General features: G+C 43.6%; 1 protein-coding gene across 1 annotated transcript in view; it reads left to right on the top strand.

Moving 5' to 3' along the window:
• Positions 1-26,882, top strand: part of CACNA2D3 (calcium voltage-gated channel auxiliary subunit alpha2delta 3) — an 834,639-nt gene that overhangs the window by 391,964 nt on the left and 415,793 nt on the right. The window contains exon 9 of the mRNA XM_040628675.1: positions 2,689-2,763. Coding sequence (XP_040484609.1) covers positions 2,689-2,763 — 75 coding nt within the window. The remainder of the gene's footprint in view (positions 1-2,688; positions 2,764-26,882) is intronic.

Raw genomic sequence — 26,882 nt, 5'->3', positions numbered from 1 at the left:
GGCAGCTGCAGGTTGGGTACGATGCTTGAGCAGTGCCATCAAAGACCCACACTAGCCCCATCTTCCTGAGATTTGCTCTCCATTCTTAATCTTGTCACCTCATGGTTGCAAAATGGCTGCTGCAGCTGCGCAGGCATCCCAAGTAGGAAGGAAGGTAGTGAGTAGAGAAGAGTTTTCCTTTATTTTTTATTTTTATTTATTTATTTATTTTTAGATTTTATTTATTTATTTGACAGAGAGAGACAGCCGGCGAGAGAGGGAACACAAGCAGGGGGAGCGGGAGAGGAAGAAGCAGGCTCCTAGCAGAGAAGCCCGGTGCTGGGCTCAATCCCAGAACACTGGGATCACGCCCTGAGCTGAAGGCAGACGCTTAACGACTGTGCCACCCAGGCGCCCCTAGAGTTTTCCTTTAATGGCAAGGGAAAAAAAATCACTGAAACTTATGTTTTGTTGGCTGGGAATGCATCATGTGACCACATCTAGCTTCAAGACAGGGTAGGAAAGCACACAGCCCGCAGAGGAGGACGGGATGGCTGTGATTGGCTAAGACTGATTATGCTTCTGGCTTTGGGAATGGGCATCTTGTCACCGTTGACCAACTCCATGAGCAAAGGAGGTGGAGGGCAGGGGAATGACTGCTTTTTTCAGCACTTCCAGTGTCAGTCCAACATGGACCGAGAACATTGGAAAAGTTCTTCTTCAGGTTGGACTGTGAACTGCTTCCTGAATCCTGAGATGAGGTTCCATTTGTTGACGGAAAGTCATGCTTCCATTTGTCAATAGCTAATTTCAGAATCATGTAAATGTGTATGCCCTCCGTGCCTCTTCAGAGAAGATCTGAGCTCTATGACCACGGAGCTGTAATTTTTTCAAATGCTCTGCATGACTAAGAACATAGGTTAAAGAGGGAGCAAAAGTCAGACTGATGAGAAGCACAGAGGCTTTGAGCACCAGAGGGGAGAAATTGGGGGCTTTGAGGGCCTGAGATCATGGGCTGTGAGGCCAGACTGCCTGGATTTGAATCTGGACTCCACCCCTTGTAGACTCCCCAGTGACTTTGGGCAAGTTGATCATCCTTGCTCTGCCTTGGTTTCCCCATCTGTAAAGGGGGTGTGGTTGGAAGGGCTTACCACATGAGGTTGAGGTATGCCGTGAATGAAGTCTAGCTTGTGCCTAGATGAAGTGACTGCTCCGTAAAAGTGAGTTGCCGATGTCATTATTATCACTGCTCCTGCCTGTTTTGCAAGCACTTGGGCACCAAAACAGGATGTGTCTCTGTCGCTGTTGGAGCAGCTGTGTGACTGGCCCTCTTCAGTCTGTCCCTGCAGTGTGTCCGGAACAGTGGGCCCATGCTCATCCCTTCATTCACTTTCTTCCCTGTGCATAGCCTTCCATGGTCCTCACTGTTGACACACTTAAAGTCTGAACTCCTTAGCCAGACTTTGCTTGAGAGCTGGAACTATGAGAGATGGTTCTGGTTCCTTTTCTCTGGAGCTCTGGGCTGGGCTTTTGGTAGCTGGAATGGAAATATGATGATACTCATTGAACACATTGTTCTTGGGCACCGACTGTGGGCCCGGCCCTGTGCTTGTCACAGAGAACACACTAGGAACCAATATGGAGCCTGACAGTGCGGACCCACCTGTGGACAGGGATCCAGGCACCAGGCTGTCAGAACTTGGGAGTTTACAGGAAAGGAGCTGCAGCTACACAGAGGCTGCTTCCCAGACGAGGCAGGAATGAGCTTACCCAGAGGATGAACAGGAGTCAGCTGGGAGATACCAGAGCAAGAGCTCCAGGTAGAGGGCCCTGTGTGGGAGGAGAAGATGGGATATCTCAGAGGGCAGGAAGGGAATTAGGGCTGGATAGTGCTAAGTTTCTGGGGAAGGCTAATGGATGAGTGAAGTTGGAAAGGTCAACAGGGCCAAGTGACCAGAGCCCTGCCACACTCTGGGAAGGTTTATCTGCAGAGCATTGGAAACTGTGAATGGGTTGGCAGGAAGTGACATGACCTGTTTTGTGTTTCAGAAGGACCCCACCTAGCCACAGTGCAGAGAATCATGCTTAAATTTCCACTTCCTAGTTGTGAGCTTTGGACAAAACCAAGTCGTCATATTCTGGGTATTCTGGGATAAAAAGTAATGGAAAGGCTGGCATTGGCCTGTGTGGAAGGTGGTACTACTGCTCGTGAGCACTGCTCTGACCAAAAACCACAGAGCCTCCCAGAGCGATGGGGGAACATTGAGGCTTCTCCTTTCCTCCATTCTTTTGTCACTCGTGTGTGACCCATGCACAGGTCCTTGGGCTCCAGAAAACCAAAGACAGGAGCTGGAGCTATATTCACCCAAGTCTGGGATGCTCTTTAGATCCCACCTGGATCGTGCACTGTCAGCCATGGCCACAGAGCCCCAGTGTTGGGAGCCACCCCTGAAGGATTGTCAGTTAACCGTGTATACCCTCAACACTGCCATAGACCAGCACATGCTCTAGAACTTTCTCCCTCAAACAAGAGAAGAATACCTGGCACTCCAGCACGATTTCATATAGGGGCACCAATTGAGAAAGGCACGTATGTGAATGAACTGAGCCTGTAGTTATGTTGCTTTTTTGTTTGCATGTGTCCTTAAATCTGGTACCCCTCAAATGATTAATGAAGTGTGTCCTCTTGGCCGTTTCATCTCTTTGCAGTATAATGAGGAGCTTCACTACGTGGAACCTTGCCTGAATGGGACGTTGGTGCAAGCCGACAGGACCAACAAGGAGGTAGGGCCTGCAGCTGGGCGGGTGCATCACGGCTCATGGCACAGCCTCGTCTCCCCACGGAGCTTGCTGACAGTAACTCTGTCCTAATCTTTAGAAACTCATCAAAGTATTGGCCTTTCATTGAGGGCCTTGGAACACCAGTGCACAGAACATTTATGAAGAGGCACAAATAAAATCATGGCAATAAAATAATAACATTGAGTTCAGAAGCTCAGTAGTTCCAGAATAATTGCATCAGTTTACTTTTCCCTTGTTCTGTGCACATCCTGTGTTGCGTTTGATACCTGTGTTGACACCCCTGGAAGAATATGGCTTTTGCTGAGCTTTCCAAGAAAATCAAAACTACTTGCTAAATCTCTGGTTGCTCTTACTATAATTGATTAAATAATTGTTGGGGTAGCTATTGGGGGAACTTGTCTCCCAGGTTAGAAGGTAAGCTTTACGAGGATAGGGCTATCTGCTCGCTGCTGTATATTCAATGCTCTGAGCATTGCCTCCTACATAAATATCGTGGAACAAAAGGAAGATGTGTTAAAGGAGGACCTTAGGAAGTGGGGTAGAAGTTGGCCTTCTAGTTGGAGCATTCTAGGAAAATTCCCAGAATAGATTTCAGTAAAATAAATCCTGTTTCCTCTTGGCCATATTTATTTTTTATTTTTTTATTATTATTTTTTTTAGAGAGATAAAGAAAGAGCGCACAAATGGGGGGAAGGGCCGAAGGAGACGGGAGAGAGAGAACATCTTAAGCAGGCTCCATGCTCAGTGCAGAGCCCGATGTGGGGCTCGATGTCACGACCCTGGGATCATGACCTGAGCTGAGATCAAGAGTTGGACACTTAACTGAGCCACCCAGGCACCCCTTCCCTTAGCCATCTTTTAATCTGTCAGTACAAAGCATTGCAGCTACCACCATACCACCCCCTACGTGGTCGGGTAACAATTTAGGTCGAGGGTTTAGCTGTGGCTGCAGCAACATCACACCTCCGGGGACACATCACTGCCATTCCTCATTTTGTTTTGTTGTATTTGCCTTGCAGCGCTTCTCCTCCCCTGGGGAGCAGACTCCCGTGAGGTGGCTGAGGGCAGTGGCAAGGCAGGTTTCTGCGAGGCACTGTACCTTGCTGGGGAGACCCTCCCTGGCTCAAAGGGGCAGGGAGTGGCATGGGTACTATCTTAGGTGCAGGTGGTAGAAGCAGTTTGTTGGGCATCTCTGAGGAAGTGAACAACAGAGGATTAGGAGAAATTTATTCCAGTTAGAATACAGAGTGAGAATGAAAAATTATACCGGAGTTAATATCCAAGCTTCAATATGAGGGGGAAAAACACCATAATAAGCTTTATGTTTGGAGAGAGAAAGAAGTACATTGTAGTTCAAAGAACAAGTGTATCAAGGGAATGTTTGTTCATGGTCATTTTGTAGGGTAAGGTAGGAAAGAATGACTTAGACCTCCATTTATCTTTTTAAATAATTTTAAATTATTTAAAATTTGTCGCTGAATTTCCCTAGAGACCTTCCCCTTGTTTGACCATTGCCTGGGTCTGGATTCCACCCCCTTCCCAATATGGTAGCATTTAAATATCCTCCAGAGCCTCAGATAGATGTCCAGTGATGGTGCCTGCAACATTAAATAGAAAAGATGCTTCAAATGATCAAGACCTCCCTTCAGGTTGCTTCCCAAATAAACAGGGAACAGTGTGATATTTGGATATCTGAGGTCTTAGGAAGGAAAAAAAAATTGTTAGAGAAAGTGGGATGAGCATTTATTTAAAATTATCTTTGAAAATGTATGGATATTGAAGACTGCAGTGGTTTTGAATATAACAATTTATCTGGACATCTGATTCTGCCAATACACAAGTATAGGAAGACTGCAAGGTGAGCTGCCTCCACCTAAAGATACAGAGCTGGGTTCCCTGGGTCTCCTTGTTGATTCCCACCATATGTCTGAATGGAGCACTCCAGAATCCTCCTTCCTGTACCTACAATAGGCAGAGACCAAAAATAATAATTAAAAAAAAAAAAATCTAAGAAAAAACCTGTCCCTTCTAGCCAAACAACCAGGGAAGGAATAGCCTCATAACAGAAAACCTTTGCGACAATACCTTTCCTACTGCAGACAAACACCAGTGGAACAACCGTAGACCAACCCTCCACAGTTTCTGCAGGGCTGAACGTGAAATTGACCTTCCATCTCACCCATACCCACTTGGCTCTTGTGCTACGCCTCCACACAGACACCGATGGCTAACAAAAAGATTATATACGATCTGGAGTCTCACAATATGAAACCTAAAAACACCCAGAATGCAATACAAAACCCCTTGTCATCCCCCAAGCCAGGAAAATCACAACATGAATGAGAAAAGACAATCAACAGAAGCCAGTATTGACGTGAATCAGATGTTGAAATTATAAAATTGCCTCAACAAGCAATTAGAAATTCTCTTGAAACAAATGGAAAGAAATAGAAAATCTCAGCAAAGAAATAGAAGTTATTAAACATAGCCTAATGGAAATTATAGAACTGGAAAATACAGTCACCAAAATAGAAAGCTCACTGGACCAGCTCAATAGTAGAGTGGAGATGACGGAAGATAAAATCAGTAAACACCAGGACAGATCAATAGAAATGACCCAATTTGAACAACAGAGAGAAAATAGACTGGAACGAAATGAACAGGGTCTCGGACATGTGGGGTGATAACAGAAGAGCTAACATCCATATCACAGAAGTCCCAAGAGAGGAGAGGGAGAGCAGGACTAGATATATATTTGAGGATATGTTGGCTGAAAACTTCCTAAAATTAGTGAGAGGCATAAACATACATATTCAAGAGGCTGCGCAGATTCCAGATAGGATAAACCCAAGTCACTCCATGGCAGGGCACATCATAAACGTAATTAGACAAGGGGAAAAAAATAATTTCATAGCAACAGAGAAAAAGGGCACATTGCTTAGTCTACCAATTTGAATGACAACAGACTTCTCATATGAAATCATGGTGACCAGAAGAAAGTGGCAGAGCGTTTTTTAAGTATTGAAAGAAAACAACTGTCAATCCAGGATTCTGTATTCAGCGTAAATGTCTTTAATGAATGAAGGAGTTATAAAGACATGTTTAGATGAAGGGAAACAATACAAATGTTTTTACCAGCAAATCCACTTGTAAAAATTGGCTAGAGAAGTCCTTTAAATAGAAAGAAAAAAAAAAAACAAACAAAAAGACTTGAAACTTCAAAAAGGAAAGAATATTAGAATGGGTAAAAATAGGAGCAAGTATAATAGAGTATTCTAATTATCAGATTATTAAGTCATATTGGATAGTTGAAGCAAAAATTATAGCATTATCTGATGTAAAGCCTACTGTTGCTGAGGAAACAAGGCAATTATATTTTAAAAGTATGGAGGGTAAAAGGACCTAATTAGAATAAGATTTCCACGTCTTATTGGAAGTGGCAGATGCTGATACCAGTAGACAGTGATAAATTCCATATTTATAGTACGACACCCAGAGCAACCATTAAGAAAACAGTGAAAAGATGTATACAGGTATCTCCCCCTTTTTGAAAGTTCAATTTATACCACTTTCCTTTTACAAAAGACCTGCATTAGTGCCTGTTTTTGCCACCTGAAAGATAGCTGAACAGGATTTTCACTTTTATGAGAAAAGGCAAAAAGCAAAAATAGCATCCAGCGTTTGTTTTACAGTGAGCCATTGTTGAGGCGGGATGCACCCTGAGCAGGGAGAGCAGCCCTGCCAACCCCTTCCCCAGGAACCAGACTCTGCAACATAGCATGAAGCCTCCATAGCTTTGAACCGTGTCTGTGAGCATCTGTGCTTTATCTCCATTTATTTTCTGCGTCACTTAGCAAGATATGTCCTAAGGCATCAGAAAAGCCTAAGAGAGATTATTTTTGGGTCTGGGAATGCACATTTTTCCATATAAATTACTGGTAATTGCTTCTTTGTGCCATTTCTGTTTATGACAAGTTTCATAGAAATGCTCTACTTTCAGATAGTGGGGGGGTAATGTACTTAACAAGTACTTCATAAGTATGTAAGAAATAAGACACAGAGGAAATGAACAGGAAAAAGAAAAAGATAAATTGGCAGACTTAAGCCCTAACATATCACTAATTATCTTAAATGTAAATGGTCTGAGCATAGCAATTAAAAGACAGAGATTGGCAAGTGGATTACAAAAAAAAAAAAAAAAAAAGTCTAACCATATGCTGACTACTAGAATTTCACCTGAGATACAATGACACAGATATGTCAAAAGTAAAAGGATGGGAAAAGATATACTATGCAAACTTTTTTTAAAATCAGGAGTGGCTATATCAATATCAGATAAAGTCATCTTCAGAGCAAAGAAAATTACTATTACGAGAGATAAAGAAGGGTCATACGTCAGAATAAAAGAATCAATCCACCAGGAAGACATAGCAATGCTAAATGTGTTTGAACCAGACTACAGAGCTTCAAAATACATGAAGCAAAAACTAATAGAACTGAGAGTAGAAATAGATAAGCCTACAATTATAGTTGGGGACATGTACACTTCATAGTAACTAATAGACTACTAAAAAGGAAGTCAGCAAGGTTATAGAAGAACTGAACCACATCATCAACTGATAAAATCTAAATAACATTTATAGGACACTCTCCCCAACAACAGCAGAATACACATTCTTTTCAGGCGCTCATGGAACATTAACCAAGATAAAGAATATTCGGGGTCAAAATACAAACCTTAATAACTTCAACAGAGTTGTGAAATCGTACAGAGCATGCTTTCTGTTGATAATGGAATCAAACTAGAAATCAATAACAGAAAGACTCCAAACATTTAGAAATTAAGTATACTTCTAAATAATGCAGTTACAGAATCTCTTTCCAAGAGGAAGTCAGGAAGGAAACTTTAAAAAGATTAAACTGAGCGAAAATGAAAAGACAATATATCAAAATATGTGGGACAAAGCCATCATAGTGTTGAGATGGAAAGTTATAGCACTAAATGCTTGCATTAAAAAGAAGAAATCCTCAAATTCATAATCTAACTTAGAAAAACGAGAGGAAAATAAACCCATAGCAAACAGAAGGAAGGCAGTAATAAAGAGCAGAAATCAGTTAAATTGAAGCAGGAAAATCACAGAGAAAAATCAATGGCACCAAATCCTGTTTCTTCCAAAAAATTTATTAATAAAACTAATAAATCTCTAGAAAGACTGACATAAATAAAAGGAGAAAAGTCACGAATCATCAACATCAGGCATGAAATGGAATATTACTACAAAACTGCAGTCATTAAAAGGATAATAAGGGAATATTACAAACAATTTACACTCATAAATTTGACAACTTAGAAATGAACCAAATCCTTAAAAACTAGAAGCTACCAAAATCCAACCAAGATGAAATAGATAACCTGAAGAGTCCTATAAATATTAAAGACATTGAATTCATAATTCAAGAGTTCCAAAAAGAAATCTGTAATCCCAGATGGTTTCACTGGACAATTCTAAACATTTAAAGAAGAATTAATATGAAATTTACAGAATCTCTTCCAGAAAAATAGAAGGGAAATCCCTCCAACTACTTTTATGAGACTAGTAGTTCCCTGATAAAGTAGACAAAAATAGTACAGAAAAAAGAAACCTATAGTTACCTGGCGGGGGAGATACCATGATGAGAAAAAGAAACCTACTACTTATACCCCCCATGAAGGTCCTCATGAGGACCCTTACAGCAAGAGTCCTCAATAAAATTTTAACACCTCAAATCTAACTATATATATCTATTTCTACACCACAAAGTAGGATTTATTCCAGATATGCAAGGCTGGTTTGACATTGGTGTCGAATCAATCAATGGAATTCACCATATCAACAGGCTAAAGATGAAAAATCATATGATCATAACAATTAACTCAGAAAAAGCATTTGATAAAATCCAACACACATTCATGGTTTAAAAAAAACAAAAAACCTCAGCAAAATAGGAGCAGAGGTAACGTCCTCAAATTGGTAAAGACCATCTACAAAACCCTACAGCTAATATCAAACTGAATTGGGAACATGTAAGCATGTCCACGGCTCACCAGCCTTATTTAACATAGTGTTGTAAGTTTTAGCCACTGCAATAAAACCAGGAAAAGAAAGAAATAGCATACAGTTCTGAAAAGAAGAAATTAAACTCTCCCTACTCTCAGATGATATGATTGTAGAAAATTCCCAAGACTCTACCAAAAAGCAAACCCTGAACTAATACCTGAGTTAGGCAAAGTCACATGCACAAGATCATCGTATAAAAACCCATCACATTTCTATATACTAACAATGAGCACATGGAAACAGAAATTTAAAAACCAATACCATTTACAATTGCTCTGAAGAAATAAACTTAATAAAACATATATAGGTTCCGTGTGATGAAAAGTACAAAATGCCCCTGAAAGAAAGCAAAGAAAGACTAAATAAATGGAAGGACTTAACCATGTTCATGGACGGAAAGACTCAACATAGTCGAGATGTTAATTCTTGTCTAATTGATCTGTAAGTTATGTGCACTTCCTTTCAATGCCAGCGAGGCTTTTGGTAGACATCGACAAAGGTATTCTAAAATTTACATAGGCACAGCACCTGGAGTAGTAAAACCATGTGAAAAGAATAAATGTAGGAGGAATCAACTTCGTTATGTTAAGACCTGTTACATAGTTACAGTGATCAAGACAGCGTGCTGTTGAAGGAGGAGTAAAGCATACAGGTTTTGGATTAGAGGAAGGAACACAGAAATAGACCCACACAAATAAGCCCAACTGATGTTTGACACAGGTGCAAAAATAATTCCGTGAAGGAAGAGTACCCTTTTCAACAAATGGTACTTCAGGAATTGAACATCGTAAACAAAAAACCAACAAAAAAAACTTGACCAAACCTCCCCACTTCAACAAAATTGACCTCGAATGGATCAAAGACTTATGTGAAGTGGACAACTTTGACACTCTTTAAAAAAATAGGAGACAGTCTTTGAAATCTAGGGCTAAACAGAGTTCTTAGGCTTGATAGCAAAAGCACAATCCATAAAAGGGAAATTTGGTAAAACAGATCTCATTAATGTCAGGGAAAAAAAAAACAAAACCCAAAACCTTCTGCCATGTGAAAGACCCCGATGAAAGGATGAATAGATATGTGGCTTGCAAATATCTTCTCCCAAGTTATAGTTGCAAGCCTCATATCTGGTAAAGAATGAGTATATAGAGAAATATATAAATAACTCAAACTCAGTAGTAAAAACAATCCGATTAGAAAATGGTCAAAAGACAGGAAGAGACGCTTTACCGAAGAGGGTAGGCAGATGGCAAGTAAGTACATGAAAAGATATTCAACATCCTTAGCTAGGGAAATGCAAATTAAAACCCCAGTGAGATATTACTACACCCCTATCAGAAAGGCTAGGATAAAAAAAAGAATAAAAGAATAAAAGGACACCAAATGTTGATAAGGACATGGAGAAACTGGGCTGATGAGAATGTAAAATGGTATTGCCATTCTAGAAAACATTTGGTAGTTTCTTATAAAACCATACGTGCAATTATTTTGTGTTCCAGCAATCACACTCTTGGGTGTTTATCTCAGAGAAATGAAAACTTATGTTCACACAAAAACCTGTGTGCAAATGTTCATAGCGGCTTTGATTCATCGTAGCCCCAGACTGGAAACCACCCAGATATCCTTCAGGCGGTGAATGGTTAAACAAACTGATATATCCATACCACAAATGAGTCTTTGAATCTTTGGGGAATTATCTTGGGGAAAAAGAGAAGGCAATCCCGGAATAATATATACTGCATGATTTCGTTCATATACTGTTCTTGAAATGACAAAATTATAGAAATGGAGAGTAGATTAGTGGTGGCCAGGGTGACGGGCGGGAATGGCGAGGATTGAGAGGTTATAGAAGGGCAGCTGGAGGGGTCCTTGTGGTGGTGGAAGCATTCTGTAACTTGACTGCATCAGTGTCGATATCCCAGTCGTGCTGTTGTCCTGTAGTTTTGCAAGATGCAATTGGAGAATGCTGGGTAAAGAATATGGTGTCTCTGTGTTATTCTGACAACTGCCTGTGGATCTAGAATCACCTTAAAATGAGAGTTGAATTAAAAATAATCTGAAGTCCATGAGGAAATATTTAAAAGGGACTTTATCAAATCAGTGTGAATCAAATTTAGGTTGCTTTAGTTATCTTTTAAAAAGTATGGACTGTGGTTCAGTTTCTGATAGCAAGAGGTTTCAGTGTTCTTACCTCGTGGACCTTTTTTTTTTTTTTTTTTTTAAAGATTTTGTTTAGTTATTGGAGAGAGAGAGAGAGAGAGCAGGGGGAGGAGCAGAGGGAGAGGGACAAGCAGACTCCACACTGAGCGCCGAGACCACAAGGGGCTCGATCTCAGGACCCCGAGATCATGACCTGAGCAGAAACCAAATGTCGGATGCTTAACCGACTGAGCCATTCAGGTGCCCTTTCTTGGCCTTTTTATTTGGAAAATATCTCAGAAGACAAAGCATTTCTTTCTCATTGAAACATTGGGACATTTTAAAAATCAAGATGTGCTCCTTTGGCTATTTTGAGCCAATTTCCATGTTTATCATCAAATTGATGGTAGGCCAGTGTACATTTAGGATTTGGTGTCATGTGACAAACAGTGGTGAATTCATAGAAAGCAAAATGAGAATTTACATCAGCTCACCTAAGTGCAAAGTCCCCGGGTGGAAAGACTATACCCATCACACCATCAACGTGATGTCAGGCGTCCTTCCCTCTCCCCGGCTGCCCTCCCCCCCATTGTCTTTGCGGACTCTGATGGGTTCTGCTAGGCCAGACGCCCATTCTGGATCCATAACTGTATCTCCAGTGTGCGGAGCAGCCCAGCCAGCAGCCTGGGCCAGGTGTCTGTAACTGTGGCCAGAAGGCAGGCCCATGTTGGAAGCACTGCTTGGTATTCCAGAAGGGAAAGACTCTGGGTAACCAGGCCAGTACCTATGAGGGAGAAGCCCGGTAGAAGCAGGCATGCGTGAAGGAAGGAAGAGATGAGCCACCTGGGAGAGGATTCTGGCTGAAAATCAAGTTTTCTTTTTTGTTTGTTTCAATAGAAGATCCACAAAACATTAAATACAAAAGCATGAAGCTCATTACATTTTAATATAACTAGAACATTGTGAATTAGAGTGTGGGTGAAATGATCGGATTCCGGGGTTGGCCATCCTCGTGAGTTAAGGCCAAATCCTCTGAAAGACAGCTTGGAAGCTATTTTCTCATGTCGTCTGTGGAATGAGGGATGGGGTATTGTAGCTTTCTGTATAAACCTGCATAGAACTGGCAGAGTGCATAGGGACGCTAGCCGTCCGTCCTCTGTGCTCAGTAATTCTGACTGCAGTGTGCCAGATCCTTTGGGATTCTTCATCCTTCACTCAAAATTATCCATGTGTATCCTGACAAGTTCTCATGTCAGCCAGATAACGGAGATCCTTTCCTACCCACCCCTTTTCATCTCGTGACGGTTTCCCTGGTGGCCGCCGAAATGTTACTTCCAGTTAATGAAAGGGCTTCTGAAAAGTGACATCGGGGATTATTATGTCATGTACCTTTAGTTCAGCAATATCAAGCTCTGGTTTTATAATATTTTGGTGACCTCCCGAAAAATCAGAGCTAGATAATTTTAAGTAAAACAGTATTTGATAAAACTCATTTAAAAATCTTGAAAACAGGAGTGGGGGTAGCTCAGTGAGTCATGAACTAGAAGAAAAGGTTAGGGTAAAAATGCTGGCCTCGATCGAACTAAATTGTCCTGGTTCAAAGATTTCCTGTGATTTTGCTTGAAATAGCTTATGACACATCATCCCTGAGCAAGTGATTTCCAGGTTCTAAGTTTTTGTTTTTGTCTTTTAAAGGTATTGTTTACTGTCTGGAGAGAATTTTACTTTGTTGCTTTATGTACCAGATAACTGACATTTTTTTTTCTTTAAGGAGAAAGGAACCATGACAAATTGGGTGAGCCTGGCACTCAAATATAGAATTCAAATGAGTAAACTTTTATCCTAATCTACTTCAGACCTTCTGAACCATTCATCAGACCTAAAAATGGACCTCCTGTGGTCTCTCTGGGGGGGAGGGAGGAAGGAGAGTGATATGGCTTTTCTCTGGTTTTATAATGAAGATGTTCTGAAGTCCACTGAATTTCATGGCTCTGTTTAAGATTCTTGTGTGAATATTTGTTGCAAAATCAACCACTCTTAGAAACCCACGTAACTCTCATCTTCCTTGACAGTTTTGATCTTTTCCTGTGGGATCAAGAGACATTGAACCTCTGTGAATTGACAAAAGTACACATCAGAGTTTCTGGGTTTTCCACAGTACTGTTTTTTTCTAGCCCGAGTTCTGTCAAAAGAGACACCCTAGATTCTAAAATTTGCCACCCATGGCGTTATGGGCATCCAGTGTACATGCCAATGATACGGAAGTAAGACGTATGTTATAAACAGCACATCACTGAGTGTTAGCTGCCCGCACATTAAGAGAGAACAAACACCAACCCACTTTTATTCAACTCAAGACTAATAAAAGGTAGTGAGAATTACATTGCTTTTAAAATGTCATGAGTACTTTAAAAATAACTCGCATAGAGAAAAATTTGGAACAACTGAAATGTAAATAAATTCTTCTAGATCCAATATAACTTCACACCGTGCAACCTTAAACAAGAATAAGGTATGTTTATATATATTACCATGAAAGGGTAACAGGGGTGTATAATTAGATTAACTGTAGACATGATGTTCCACAGCAGATTTCTAGAACTTACTCATCTTGCATAACTGAAACTTCATACCCATTGAATAGCAAACGTCTACACTGAGCCCTTTTGCAATCAGAAATAAAATATTTTTCAATAATTAGTTTCTTATTCTTGAAATTAATGCAGATGTTTTACCAAGAAAAGGATTTCTGTAGGTCTATGAATACTAACCCAGTTGTTTTCCTGTGGTTGTGAGAATGTCCCATCTGCTAATTTCCAATGTCCCTTCTGCTAATTTCCAGATAGGTTTTTCTGGAAAAAAAACATCAGAACACGGACTGATTACCGCTTCTTAAGGGGAAGAGATAAAGCCATATTTTTTTTTAAAGATTTTATTTATTTATTTGACAGAGACAGCCAGCGAGAGAGGGAACACAAGCAGGGGGAGTGGGAGAGGAAGAAGCAGGCTCATAGCGGAGGAGCCTGATGTGGGGCTCGATCCCATAACGCCGGGATCACGCCCTGAGCCGAAGGCAGACGCTTAACCGCTGTGCCACCCAGGCGCCCCAATAAAGCCATATTTTAAATCCATATCACCTTGCGGGTTTACATGAATTAGAGTACTGCTGCTAATTTTCCAAATTCCTTGTGTAGTAGCTCGGCAGAGTTAAAGTTCTCAAAATGATGATCTAGGGACTGTTTCTAGAGGAAATGCATCCTAGAAATAATGCTCAACTATTTCCCCCTTTATATTTTATTACACAGTTATGTTTATTTGATAAAATTCACTTGTTTGAAAATAGGCAAACTACTACTCCATAGTTTGGGTTAAAACCATTAATGTAGTACAAAAATTTTTTTGTTAATCTCCACTGCTCTATAGTGTGCTGATGGTGAGTCCCTTGTATGAGTCTAGATCAGGGGTCAGCAAATGTTTTTTGTTAAGGGCCAGATAGTAAGTATTTAGGCTTTGTGGGCCATGCGGGTTCTGCTATATTTGCTCAACTTCGACATTGTGGCATGAGAGCAGCCATAGGCAATACAGAAATAAGGTGGGCAAGGCTGTGTGCCAATAAAACTTTATTTATAAAAATTGGCACGGGTTCATACGGCCCATGGGCTGTAGTTTGCTGATCGCAGGTCTAGACTGTGGACGAAACTAGAAGGAGAAGTCTGTTATTAAATAAAGAACCTACATTACAGTCAGGTTAAAGTCTTTCTGAAAGGACCACATGGAAATTGGTATTTGAGAGCTGGAGTAGACCGTGTCACTTTCCTTCACTCTTCTTCTTTAACTTTTATGGTAAAGGAAGGTTTGGGCAGATCCGAACTTTGGACTGATTTTTTGCTTTGAATGGACTAGCCAGTGCACTGATTCCTCATTTCCCAGTTCTGTGTGAGCTGAGAACTCCTTAAGGGCAAGAAGACGCGGCTGTGTGTTGTAAATAGTGGTGGATATAAAAAATAGTAGCATCAATAATACAGTATTTTACAACTCCGAAGATACTTCTCAGTTGATTTTCATGGTTATTTCCATTGTTATTCCCAATTTGTGCATCTGGAGTCCTGGGCCCAATGCATACTGTCAGCTGAGCGGAGAAGAATGAGAGCCGGGGATGCAGAGATAGCGTGAATGACTCGTGCAGGTGCACACAATCGGTGTGTGCAGAATCCCATCACTAGTACCCATGTGATGTTCCAGATACTGTCCTTCCCCTCCCGTCACTATCCGAGCAGGTAGGGTCACTTCCTCACACGGCTCGACACTACTTCATTCTACTCCAGTCTTGCCGTGGAGAGAAAGCCTGATTCAGATATAGGTTTTAAAAGAATGTCATTGACTACGATGTGTTGGGGGTGTCCCTGCAATGAGATGCCCTTACACAGTTTCAGTGTCCTCCCTCATAGAAAGCGCTGAACCACATGTCTATGAACGATAATCCAGATATTGTCCGCCATTTTTCTCTATCCATGTGGGAGTCCATTGAGTTCTTTATCTTGAACTTCTCTGTGGCTGCACATGGCAGGTCTGCTGCAAGCTGCGTGTGTGTGTGTGTGCGCACGTGCGTGTCTGGTCCTCTTGGTTCTACCACTCGGCTAAGGAGGTGACTGTTGAAGCAAAATGCTGTCCTGTGGTTGCTTGGTGGTGGTGAGCTGGTGGCTGTGTTCCTGCCATTTTCCCCAGTGCTTAGCCAGGAAACACTATGGAGACTACTTTTTATAAATTCTGCCTCTGGTGCCCATGCCTTGATTTACCCTGTGACAGCTGTCAGGCCCCAGTAATCTTGCCTGTGTTTCATCTCAGCATTCCATCAAACACAGAGATGGCCCTCATCCCGAGGCTTCCTCTCTAGTGCCCTGTCTTGTCTCAAGTTCCCTACAGATAAACAGTGATCAAACCCTGAGACTGCAGGGGGTAGTTTCCCAGATACGCTCAGATATCTTATAAATGTTCACACCTCATTCACCCAGAGAACACAGATCCGTTCACTACTTAGGCTACAGTGGGGGAGCAAAGCTACTTACCCTGTATGGGGCCCCTTCAACTCTCACAGACGTTGACTCTTACTTGACACACAGTTTTAACCAATTTGAGTATTAGCCAACACTGATGGGAAAGCAATTGAGTGAGGAGGGCAGGGCAACCAGAACTATCTGGAGACACTTTTCTCTCTCAGCATTCTCTGTCCTAGGCGTGGTTCCCACTTTTTTCCAGATGCCCGAAACGTAAACCTGCAAGTCCCACTGGGTCCCTTCCTCAGTCTCCAAACCCCACTGATTCTTCAAGTCTCTAGTCTCTCTCACACTTCTGCTCCAGATGCCTCTCTCCTGGTCCCACGCCCCATCATCGCCATCTGCCCCTGCACCCCAGCAGAGGCCCCCATACAGAGTCCCCTGCCTGAGGTCCTGCCCCCACAGCACAGCTGCTTCTCCGCTGGAGGCCAAGGGGCCTGGTGAAGCCTAGTGCTGCTCTGTGCCTTCCCTGCTTACCTTCCTTCGTTGCCTCCCTGGTGCTCATGGGATAAGGGTAAACTCCCTATTAATAACTAGGAGGCTTACGTCCCCCTAGTATTAAGGGCCAGATATTAAATATCTGCCCCACTGGGGCTGTTCCCATTGCCTCCTGTCAAGGTTTAATTGGTAAGAAGTATCCCAACTTGGATGATTGCATTATTAGGTTTATCTATCTGTCTGTCTGTGTTCTCATCTCTTGTTGTTATGGCATTTTCCCCCAACCCCTATTCTCTGTTATCTCTCACTCTCTTTCCCTCCCTCCTTCCCTCTTTCTTTCCTGATCTAGCCATGTTGAGATCTCTCTATGCTTGAGGCCATTGTGCACCCTCCGAAAACCAGGCCTTTACATAGGTTCTGTTTCCCCTGTCTGGGACATACTGCTTCTCTCCTCTCCTGCGCCCCTTTGCCCAGTGAACTGGTGTTCATCCTCTGATCCCAGATAAAACACCATTGCCTTTAGAACACCTTCCTTCCCACCCATGAGAGGGCTCAGTGCCTCTGTGGTTTCCACATGAGCCGTGTGGTGACCTGGCTTCTTTCTGCCCTCCCCGCTGGCTGGGGCCTTCTGGGTGATACCGTGCCTCCTTCCCTGTTCCCAGCTCATCCAGCACGGGAACAGGCTGGCCCTAAAAGGGCACTGAAGGAAGGAAGGAACAAATGAGATCAAGTCAGCCTCTGGGTCAAAATCCTCTCACGGTCTCCTACGACAGCTAGAATGAGGGAGCACAGGCCTTGGGGGATCCCTCTCTCCCAGCCATCTGCACTCCCCCAGCCCTCTGGACATGCAGGGCCTCCTGTCCCTTTCTTTGCCTGCACTCCACCTCGGGCTCTTACCCACCAGCTCTTCCTCCTGGAAGGAGGAGACGCGCTCCTTCGTTTCTGTTAGATCTTAGCCCAAAGGTCACCTTCCCTGACCCCCTCCTCCAGGCTCCTCTGCTCTAACTCTTGCAGCTCTTGTGACAGATATTTCTTTCTCTTTTACTTACTTGTTCATTTGCCTGTCTCTTACCTGCCTTTACCACAACCTGTAAATGTACTCTGTAACCTCTCATGCTCTGCATTTTATCTAAGAGCTGTGTCTCTTAGAAGGATCTTGGTCCCAAGAAAGCTGCTTGCATGTTACGAAGTATGTGAGTGAAGGGTTAAAGGACTATAAATTTTCTCATCTGCTGTAGTTTATTTGAGAGAGAGAGAGACAGCCAGCGAGAGAGGGAACACAAGCAGGGGGAGTGGGAGAGGAAGAAGCAGGCTCCCAGCGGAGGAGCCTGACGTGGGGCTCGATCCCAGAACTCCGGGATCACGCCCTGAGCCGAAGGCAGACACTTAACGACTGAGCCACCCAGGCGCCCCTCATCTGCTATAGTTTAAAATGGAGCCTCGGGGGGTGGGGGGCTGGATGGCGTAGTCAGGTAAGTGTCTGACTCTTGGTTTTGGCTCAGGTCATGATCTTGGGGTCCTGGGACTGAGCCCCACATTGGGCTCTGCACTCAGCATGGAGTCTGCTTGGGACTTTCTCTTCCTCTGCACCTCTCCCCCTTCTCAAATAAATAAATAAATCTTTAAAAATAAAATAGAGCCTTAAGTCTTTAGTAAAAGGAAAAGCTAGAAGGTGGCAAACTGACTTTTGAAAATGGGATCTGACAGCCTGATATTTGTGGACGGGGTGGGGGGAAGCCAAAACCATTCAGGTACACAGGCTGACAGTTGGGGCATCTGGAATTTGGGGAAAAGTGACAGCAATGTATGTATACCCAACAGTGTTACTGTGCGGCCTGGCGATTTGTCACTGGGATGAATTTAAATTACCCTCAGTGTCTCTATTTTAGAGAGAGGAGGTAATTTTAATGTCTGGTGGTTAAGGGCTGGGTGAACGTGGCTGTGGGTCCTGGCCACGGGACCAGCTGTGGGGCAGGGTGTCACCTCTGAAAGCTGAAAGCCACTCTTCCCCAGCCACAGAATCAGAAGGTATCCTTCCTTCTTACACCTGTCACCTCAAATGGTTGACATATAGAAAGAGCGTATGAAGGATAAACTGCACTTTCCAGAATGAACCACTTTCCGGAGCATCTCTCCTAGAGGAACCAGCCTTTTGCATCAGGTTATCACATGCATAATTGACCCCCAAGCCACCCAACCTTTGACATTTCTAATGGCAACATTCACTAAGCTAGAGTGTGCCATCCGTGATTTCACAAATATTTAATCATGATGGGAATTTTGCCTTAGAATGTGACACAGAAATAGGCCAGCCCTTGGATGCTCGGTAAATATAGCAATCTTTGAGTAAAATGGGATTAAACGTCCCAGGGCATCTAGCCCACTCTGTAGGCCGCTCCAGAGATGTGTTTGAATAATACTGTGGGTGACTGTGGTCGAGAGGCTGGGGTTTTGATTGGCATCAAATGTCCGAGATGCTCCTGTCTTACAGGAAAATCCATGTAATTTTTTATGACAGGGGATAGGAAGATATAAAAGAAAGTTTCCCCGGACAAGAGGTCCCACTGTGCATTTTAAAATCCTGCCCTAAGTTTGTTTCCCAGAGTCCATAGTCTCTCATGAACTGAGGGCTTCAGAGGGGAGGGGGGTGGGGAATGGGATAGGCTGGTGATGGGTAGTAAGGAGGGCACGTATTGCATGGAGCACTGGGTGTTATACGCAAACAATGAATCATGGAACTTACATCAAAAACTAGGGATGTACTGTATGGTGACTAACATAATAAAAAAATATTATTATAAAAATAAAAAAATAAAATTCTGCCCTAGAACATCACTAGGGTGACCAAGATAACGGGAGCACAATCGTGCCTCCCTCACGCTTGGGTTATGACTCCTCACTTACTAAAACCTCATCTCTCCTGCATTTGGTCATCATTGACTCTGTGGGAGAAGAACTCACGCCCTGCAATCTCATTTTTTTTTTTAATTGGATGAAATGAATCCTGGGAGCCTTGCTCAGAATAAAAAGCTATTAGGAGGAACCATCTTATATTGCTGTTTTTGGAGATCAAACTATGGTCGAATGTTAGCCATTTCCTGGGAGCGCAGCCCGATAGTTCAGCGTTCCTCTTAAATACTGTTCCGGCCAGTCCTTGTTAATTGGAGGTGACCTCAGGCGTGACCCATTAGTCCATGTGCTCCCAATTTGGTTGTGTTGCAGATTCAATTAATATCACTATTAATTGTACTAATTAACTGTGCAGGAGCCTACAAGGACATAAAGTAATTCATTAATAATTTGAAAAACCAACCTGGCAGGCAAAACGATGGGCTTTCATGTGAAGATTGCCCCATCGGTGTCGGAAAGCAGCCCTGTGGTCTGTCCTCTATCTTCAGTGATTTCTGGGGGGGATCAAACCTGTTGCATTTGCCGAATCTGGTTAAAATGAGCTGTGAGAAATCACTGAGGGTTTCGATGCCACATCCCTGTACCCCATGCTTGCTCCTTAGCAATGCAGTGTGAGCATGAACTCGCCCGCCGGGGGAGGGGCTGGCTGTCAGGGTCCGTGGCTCAGCCGAGAGTACAACCACTGAGTCTGGGAGGCCCATCCCGATGCCAGGCCCAGACCCTCTGCTCTGCCCACCAAGGGCCCTGGAGGTATTGGCCAGCCGGCACGGGCTCTGCCTCGTCCCAGACTTCGCAGTTTTGAGTCGCCCCAAGCAATGGAGGATGGGGTAGAGCTGAACGCATTTCCCCGGGAAGAAGCTGCTGCCTCACCTGAACCTTGCCAGCTCTGCCTTTTCAAGCCTTGTGGGATGCAGCCTGTCACCTCCTGGGAGAGAAGGGGTGATGCGATCAAATGGCACGCTTGGATAGAGGACCTACAAATAAGGGAAGGGACCTCCTGCGACCTTGCTCCCTCCCTCCTGAGCCCGTTGAGCTTCCCTCCTAGGGTCCTGCCACTACTCCAGGAGCTGTCTCTCCTCCATGAAACATGCCTACTGCACAAAGCAGAAGGTATTTCCACTTGGGTCACTGCCTCTCCCTTATCTTTACAGACGGAAGATGTTCTTCTATTGGTAATACTTACAAGCTTTGCCGTAAGTCTAGCAGCTTTCTTGGATATTTGCTTCGCGCTCTTGCTGGGTTGCTGGATTGACCTCACTTAGCAGCTCGCTGGGTCTTCTAGGGGGGCGTCAGCACAGATCAGCGTGTCCCGGTTGGAGCTGATTTTTCACGATCATTCCACTGGGGGGGTCAGAAGCCACGTGGCTGGCTTTTCCTCAAGGACAGGCTTGTGAAAGTGCAGACTGCTGGGCAACCCAAATAATGGGGTGTGCTGTGAGGCCCCCCGGGGGGACACCTCGTAAACAGAACTTCCTGCCACACTTGTTTCCGGCTTTCCTTTCGCACCAGCTCTCGGAGCCTCCCCCACGACGGCTTCCCTGTCCATCTAATGAGCTAAGCCGCAGGTCTTAGAAGGAGCAGCTCACCAAGGGCAGCCCAGACCCGACGTCTGGAGCCTTCCCTGTCTTTACACTCTGGGATGCTACACTCGATCTCCTAGTTTTCCTACTTGTGTTACATTGTCATCGATAATCAAATGGATGTCTGTTTTGGTGACTCCCGGCTCACATGCCCAAAGTCTGGCACTTGGAATTGTGTGATCCGGAGTAGCTAACCAGCTCCACACACTCACCATGTCTGCATCGTAGACGCATCATGCTGCATGAGGTCGGTTACATTCGGCTAAAAGCATTTTGACTTCAGTATTTTCTTAATTCCCATTCTGGTCCTGGAGGTAGTGGATGATCAGAACTTGGCAGCTACGCCTAAGAATCTCATGCATAGATTTCTGAGCCACCCCAAATCTTCTAGAGCAGAACCTTTCAGCCTGGAGCCCCAGGATGTTTTTATTTTTATTTTTACTTTTTTAAAGATTTTATTTATTTATTTGACAGAGAGAAAGACAGCCCGTGAGAGAGGGAACACAAGCAGGGGGAGTGGGAGAGGAAGAAGCAGGCTCCCAGCAGAGGAGCCTGATGCGGGGCTTGATCCCAGGACTCCGGGATCACGCCCTGAGCCAAAGGCAGAGGCTTAACGACTGCGCCACCCAGGAGCCCCCCCCCCCAAGATGTTTTTAAAACAAATATGCAGGGGCGCCTAGGTGACTCAGTCAGTTAAGCCTCTGCCTTCAGCTCAGGTCATGATCCCAGGGACTTGAGGTCGAGTCTTGCATCAGGATCTCTGCTCAGCAGGGAGTCTGCTTCTCCCTCTCCCTTTGCCCCTGCCCCTACTCGTGCTCTCTCTCTCTCTCTCAAATTAACAATAATAAATAAAAATATTTAAAAAAAAGTTTTCAAGGAATTCTGTTACAGTCAGTCCACAAACCTACCATTAGATATTGTTGGGATCTAGTATGACCCCAAATTGCTTGCTCTGGTCACCCTACAGATATTAGCAATTCTACTTGGATCTGTTAGAATATAGGGACTTCATGAGCACACGTCTTCTAATCTCTTGTTGCCATTGCCGATCCAAGTTTTGGAGCCTTATTTAAATGTATGACTCATTTTTGGAGGTAAAGTATTAAGTATTTTCATGGTTATGAGTTGCTTTCTAAATCTCCTCCTTTTTTACTAATGTTCAACATTAGTTAATTTTAATGGTCAGCGCATCAAGCTTACAGTCGTGGAGAACTCTATGAACAGTTCCCAGTTAAGGAAAAAAATGCTGTATTCTTATTTTAGCCTTTCAGGACATTGCGAAATAAACCCAGGCATTGGTGAGCATGGGTGGCCTTTATATAGGACAGAAATTCTATGAATGGATACAGTCTTCTAACACAATGTCAGGTTTCTGCCCCTCTGTCTGCCCCAAGCCACAGCTGTCATCAGGACTGGCTACATAATTTGTAGCCCTGGTTAAAAAAATGTGGGGCCCCTTGTTCAAACATTAAAAATTTCAGGACAGTGACAACAGAGCATTAAACCAAGAACCAGGCTCCTCTACAAATGGATTGCTCTCTAAGACCAACCCTGGGATTGATCTCAAATGTACTAGCTCTGAGAATCAATATTTCCTTTTTTCTCCTGTTCATAAGATGCCTTTGAAAGAGCATTTATGTAAAAAATAAGAAGAGAGTTTTGAGTCATTGTAGAGATTTCTGAGCCAGGTAGAACTGAGTCTTAGGGTTGCGTCTATATGACAATTGTAGCCAGCATGACGTCTGTTTCCACTTGACTTGCAGTGGTGTGAAGTGCATCTGGCCACTAGAGGAGGCCACTCTTCTACCCACGCCCCGGAAGGGACCCGGATTGGGACCTTTTATAAAACGCCAGCCGCATCATCTGGCATTTGAAGCAGTGCAGTGTCTGGGGTTGTTTGCACATTGCTGTTGTCTGAAGTTGAAGGTGTTTGTGGGTGGTCCCCCTCTGTTCCCTGTCACCATCAACAAACGTGTGTAAGGAAGAAATAACCGGAGATGCAGGCAGGCTTCAATCAGCTCTGCCTTAATTGGCGAGTCGGCCCCATTTGCAGCACAGGCAGAATGAATTAGGGAGCTGGCCCTGCCGCCCTGCCAGGCCCACAGAGCTCCCGCGGTGACTCCTCCCTGAGGAAGAGGTGCTGTCTCTGCTCCCTCCTACACAAGGCTCCAGGGCTGCTGGTTTCTTGACTGTGTTCAGTTCTTTTATTTTCTGAGAATTCCTCCTATCTGCCAGGCTCTCTCCACTCCTCTGTCCAATCTCTTCCTTTCTCTCAAGGGCCTGCCCCTCCCATGTGATCACCGGAGGTCTTCCTGGCCCCCTCAGAGGCAGGCGCCATCTTTCCTTTCACCGTCCCCACTGCTCCAGGCCCAGGGTCGGACACCCATCAGGCAACTTGATAGCATGTCCATCGTCCCGTGGGGCAAGCTGGTATTGCTGGCCACTTGGAAGGTGGCTTTGAGGCCAAGATTCCAAAATATGGAATTGTTCCGTAAATACAGACAGGCTAAGAAGAGAGACTTACCCACAACAGTGAGACATTGTCTGTATAATGATACCTTCACATTATTCGTTAATTTTTTTATCATTGATTACTATACAAAATAATCAAGAACATGGATAAGCAAAAGAAAGAAAAATTTCAGTCACACTGTAGTCCTATTATCAAAAACAAAAACAAAAAACCCTGTAATATTTTTGTGTTTATCCTGAAGGTCGTCATATCAGATACATATGCTTAAAATGTTGACTGTAAGTTCTTTGAGTGCCTTTTAAAATGAACAGTAAGTTGCGATAACTCTTCAGACCCTGAAATAGGCTTCTACAATATCTTAGATGGCTACATTCTAGCCTCCTCATTGTTGAAAAATATAACCTGCTTTCCTTTTTTTTTTTTTTTTGCTAAGTTAAACAATGCTGTGATACAAATATTTGTATTTAAATCTATATATAAACATTTGAGTATTTGCTTAATTAATTCCTTAGAATAAATTTATAGAAGTGAAATTAGGTCAAATAGTATTTAACTTTCACATACATATAAGGCTTTTTATATGTATTAGTTTGTTCACCAATTCAACAAATATTTGAGTGTCTGCCTTGGGCTAGGCACCATTCAGGCATTGGGGCATAATGTGAGCAAGACTCACGAAGTCCCTTCTCTGGAGATGGTACGTTCTGGTGTGAGGAGATGGATAATAACCAAAGTGATTATTAGATCAGAAGTGTAGACCCCAGTAATAACAACACTCACGCCTCTAGCCACGATCTCAGCCCTGCCTTTGGAATATCCACCAAGAGTCTCAAGTTTCTGGCATCCAGACCCACCTGCCCCACCCCCATCTTCCTCATCTCAGCATACGGCAGCCCCAGACTCTTCAGAGTCAGGCCCCAAACCTGACATCATCGCTGTGTTTTCTCCTTCCTACAGCAAGTCCTCTTCACCTCTGTCTTCCTCAGAACCAGAATCTGACTGTGTCTCACGTTTTCCTCCATGGCACCCTGGGCGGAGCCACCATTCTGTTCCCTGAATTGTGACAACAGTTTCCTGACTGGTCTCCCTGCCGACACCGTTCTCCACCCCCAGCAACTCCTCACCTAAAGTCCATTCTTCACTCAGCAGGCAGAGTGGTGCTTTATTGTTTTAAAACAAAGGTCAGATCATGCCTATTGTGTATGTAACATCCTGCCGTGGCTCGGGGTCTTAACTAACACCAGTGAGGACTGCATTACTGTCACCCCTTCTGTCTCAGACCCCATCTCTCTGTTACCTCCTGTTCACCCAGCTCCAGCCATGCTGGCCTCCATGCTGTTCCTTGGACCCACAGAACTTGCTGCTATCCTGGGGGGCTTGGCACTTGTGTTCCTTGTGCTTGGAGGGACCCGCCCAGATAGCCACTTGACAAGCTCCCTCGCTGCGTCAGGTCTCTGCTCAAGAGCTGCTATCCCAGTGCCGCCTTCCCAGCCTCTCTGTTGGAAACTGTAGCCTTGTTATCCTCTTGCCCTCTGTCACAGTCATCCAGGGCACTTACCCCAGGAATTCTGTCTTGTACTTGGTCATTGAGTGTCCTCCCCCTCATACATTTGAGTACAAATTCCACGAGGGCCTGGCTCATAACAGGTACTAATATATGTCTGTGGAAGTGATCCAACAAGCACAGAAATAAAGAGCTAAGTGTTATACAAGAACACAGCAGAATAAGGTGGTGGAGAGCAACGGGGCGGGGATGGGTTGGCAGTCAGGGAGGGCCTCTTGGAGGAGCTGCCAGCTGAAAGGGGACCAAGCATGAGAGAAGGCTGTATCCTGCTGCCTTGTCTGAGGCTGGCTGAGGCCACGTCCGGGGTGTTCTGAGGAGGTCACATTCCACATAGAAGCTTCTGGAAGCCACTGGAATGCATTATTTAGGGGAGTAGCATGATGTGATGTACCTTGAAAAAAAAAAAACTCTCTGGTGCTATAAGGAGAATGGTCATATCAGGTCAGAAGAGAAGCAGAGGGTTCTTCTCTGAGTCTCAGTGCAGGAGAGGGGTGTCTTGGACCAGGATGATACCATTGGAAGGGGCAAAGAGTGAATGGGTTTGGAACATATTCTGGAAATAGACTTGGCAGTATTTGCTAGTGGACTGAATGGGGACAATGATGGAAAGAAATTAGATACTCTTCACGGGGGTTGTGCTAATTTCAGTGGTCATATAGGGGGGTGCCCAAGACCGGATGAGGTTAACTATTCATGTATACTATATAAATATATACTACACAGTATCCATATACTTTATGAACATACTGTATACACAGTGAACTCTATGACAACATACAAAGGAATGTCAAAGTAGATTAGCCTGGTTATAAAGTTTGATGGACTGAATGGGATCCTCCTGTTTCTTCCCCAGAAGGGTTTGAATTGTTCTGAAGTGTTCATGTTAGCATAATTCCAGGGAGAAGAGGACGAATCCAGATAGATTGTCGCACCCCCAAAATTCTCGGGGAAGAGGAAAGATGAGAGCTGGGTTTGGCAAGTAATATGACTCTCTGTGTAAATAGAAAATGAAAGAAGGAGAAAAATATTGAAGGAGAGGAGTACAGTAGTAAGTTAATAAGCTAATTAATAATAATAATAATAAACCTGGTTCTTCGAGGGACAGGAAGGGTCACAGAGGGATCTTGAAGGGACCAGATATGTGAAAGAATGTTCTAAATTGTAAAGAACTATACTAATGCAAATCACTGCTTTTGGTGGGGGGCATACCTTGTAAATAAACACTGGAGGTGATTTCGCTTTTCATGGTCCTCCATGAGAGATCACTTCCAACACTGAAATATCTACTGTAACTAAATTTGGGTTTATAGCAGGGATTTCAGAAACAGGTATGACACATAAAACATTTACATTTTACCCTGCTAAGTCAGAATAAGGTTCATTTTTAAAAATAGTTTAAAAAAATCTCTCAATTTGTTCGATGTGTGAACTACAGTACTCTTAATTAGAACAACTGTGTTCATTTGTAACGAGCTGGTTATGACTTCTGAAAAATCTCTGTAGGTTTATAGAAAAGTTATCACCAGTGTTATGGAAGAAGGGTCACTGACTTGAAGATTTGAAGAATGATTTTTTTCCATTCATTAAAAATCCATATATGGGAAGAAATGAGAGGATCACTAGCCAGCGAGCGGCTAGGACCACCCCACCTCCGAGCTTGACATACAATCTACAGGTTCTCCTTTATACACGACGGTGAGCTGAGCTGCCCCATTGCTCCCAGGAGTTGCTTACAATATGCAGGGAAGGAAGGGCCTTACATTCACAGGGAAACAGACTTCAAGGAGTTATCATGCTTGAAAAGAGATTCAGAGAGCCGATTTTTGAAAATAAGGGGGATCCCCAAAA

Source organism: Ursus maritimus, unplaced genomic scaffold, assembly GCF_017311325.1.
Source record: "Ursus maritimus isolate PB19 unplaced genomic scaffold, ASM1731132v1 scaffold_14, whole genome shotgun sequence".
Classification (NCBI taxonomy): domain Eukaryota; kingdom Metazoa; phylum Chordata; class Mammalia; order Carnivora; family Ursidae; genus Ursus; species Ursus maritimus.
Note: the sequence above shows the minus strand (reverse complement) of the source record. Positions and strands in the feature narration are given on the sequence as shown.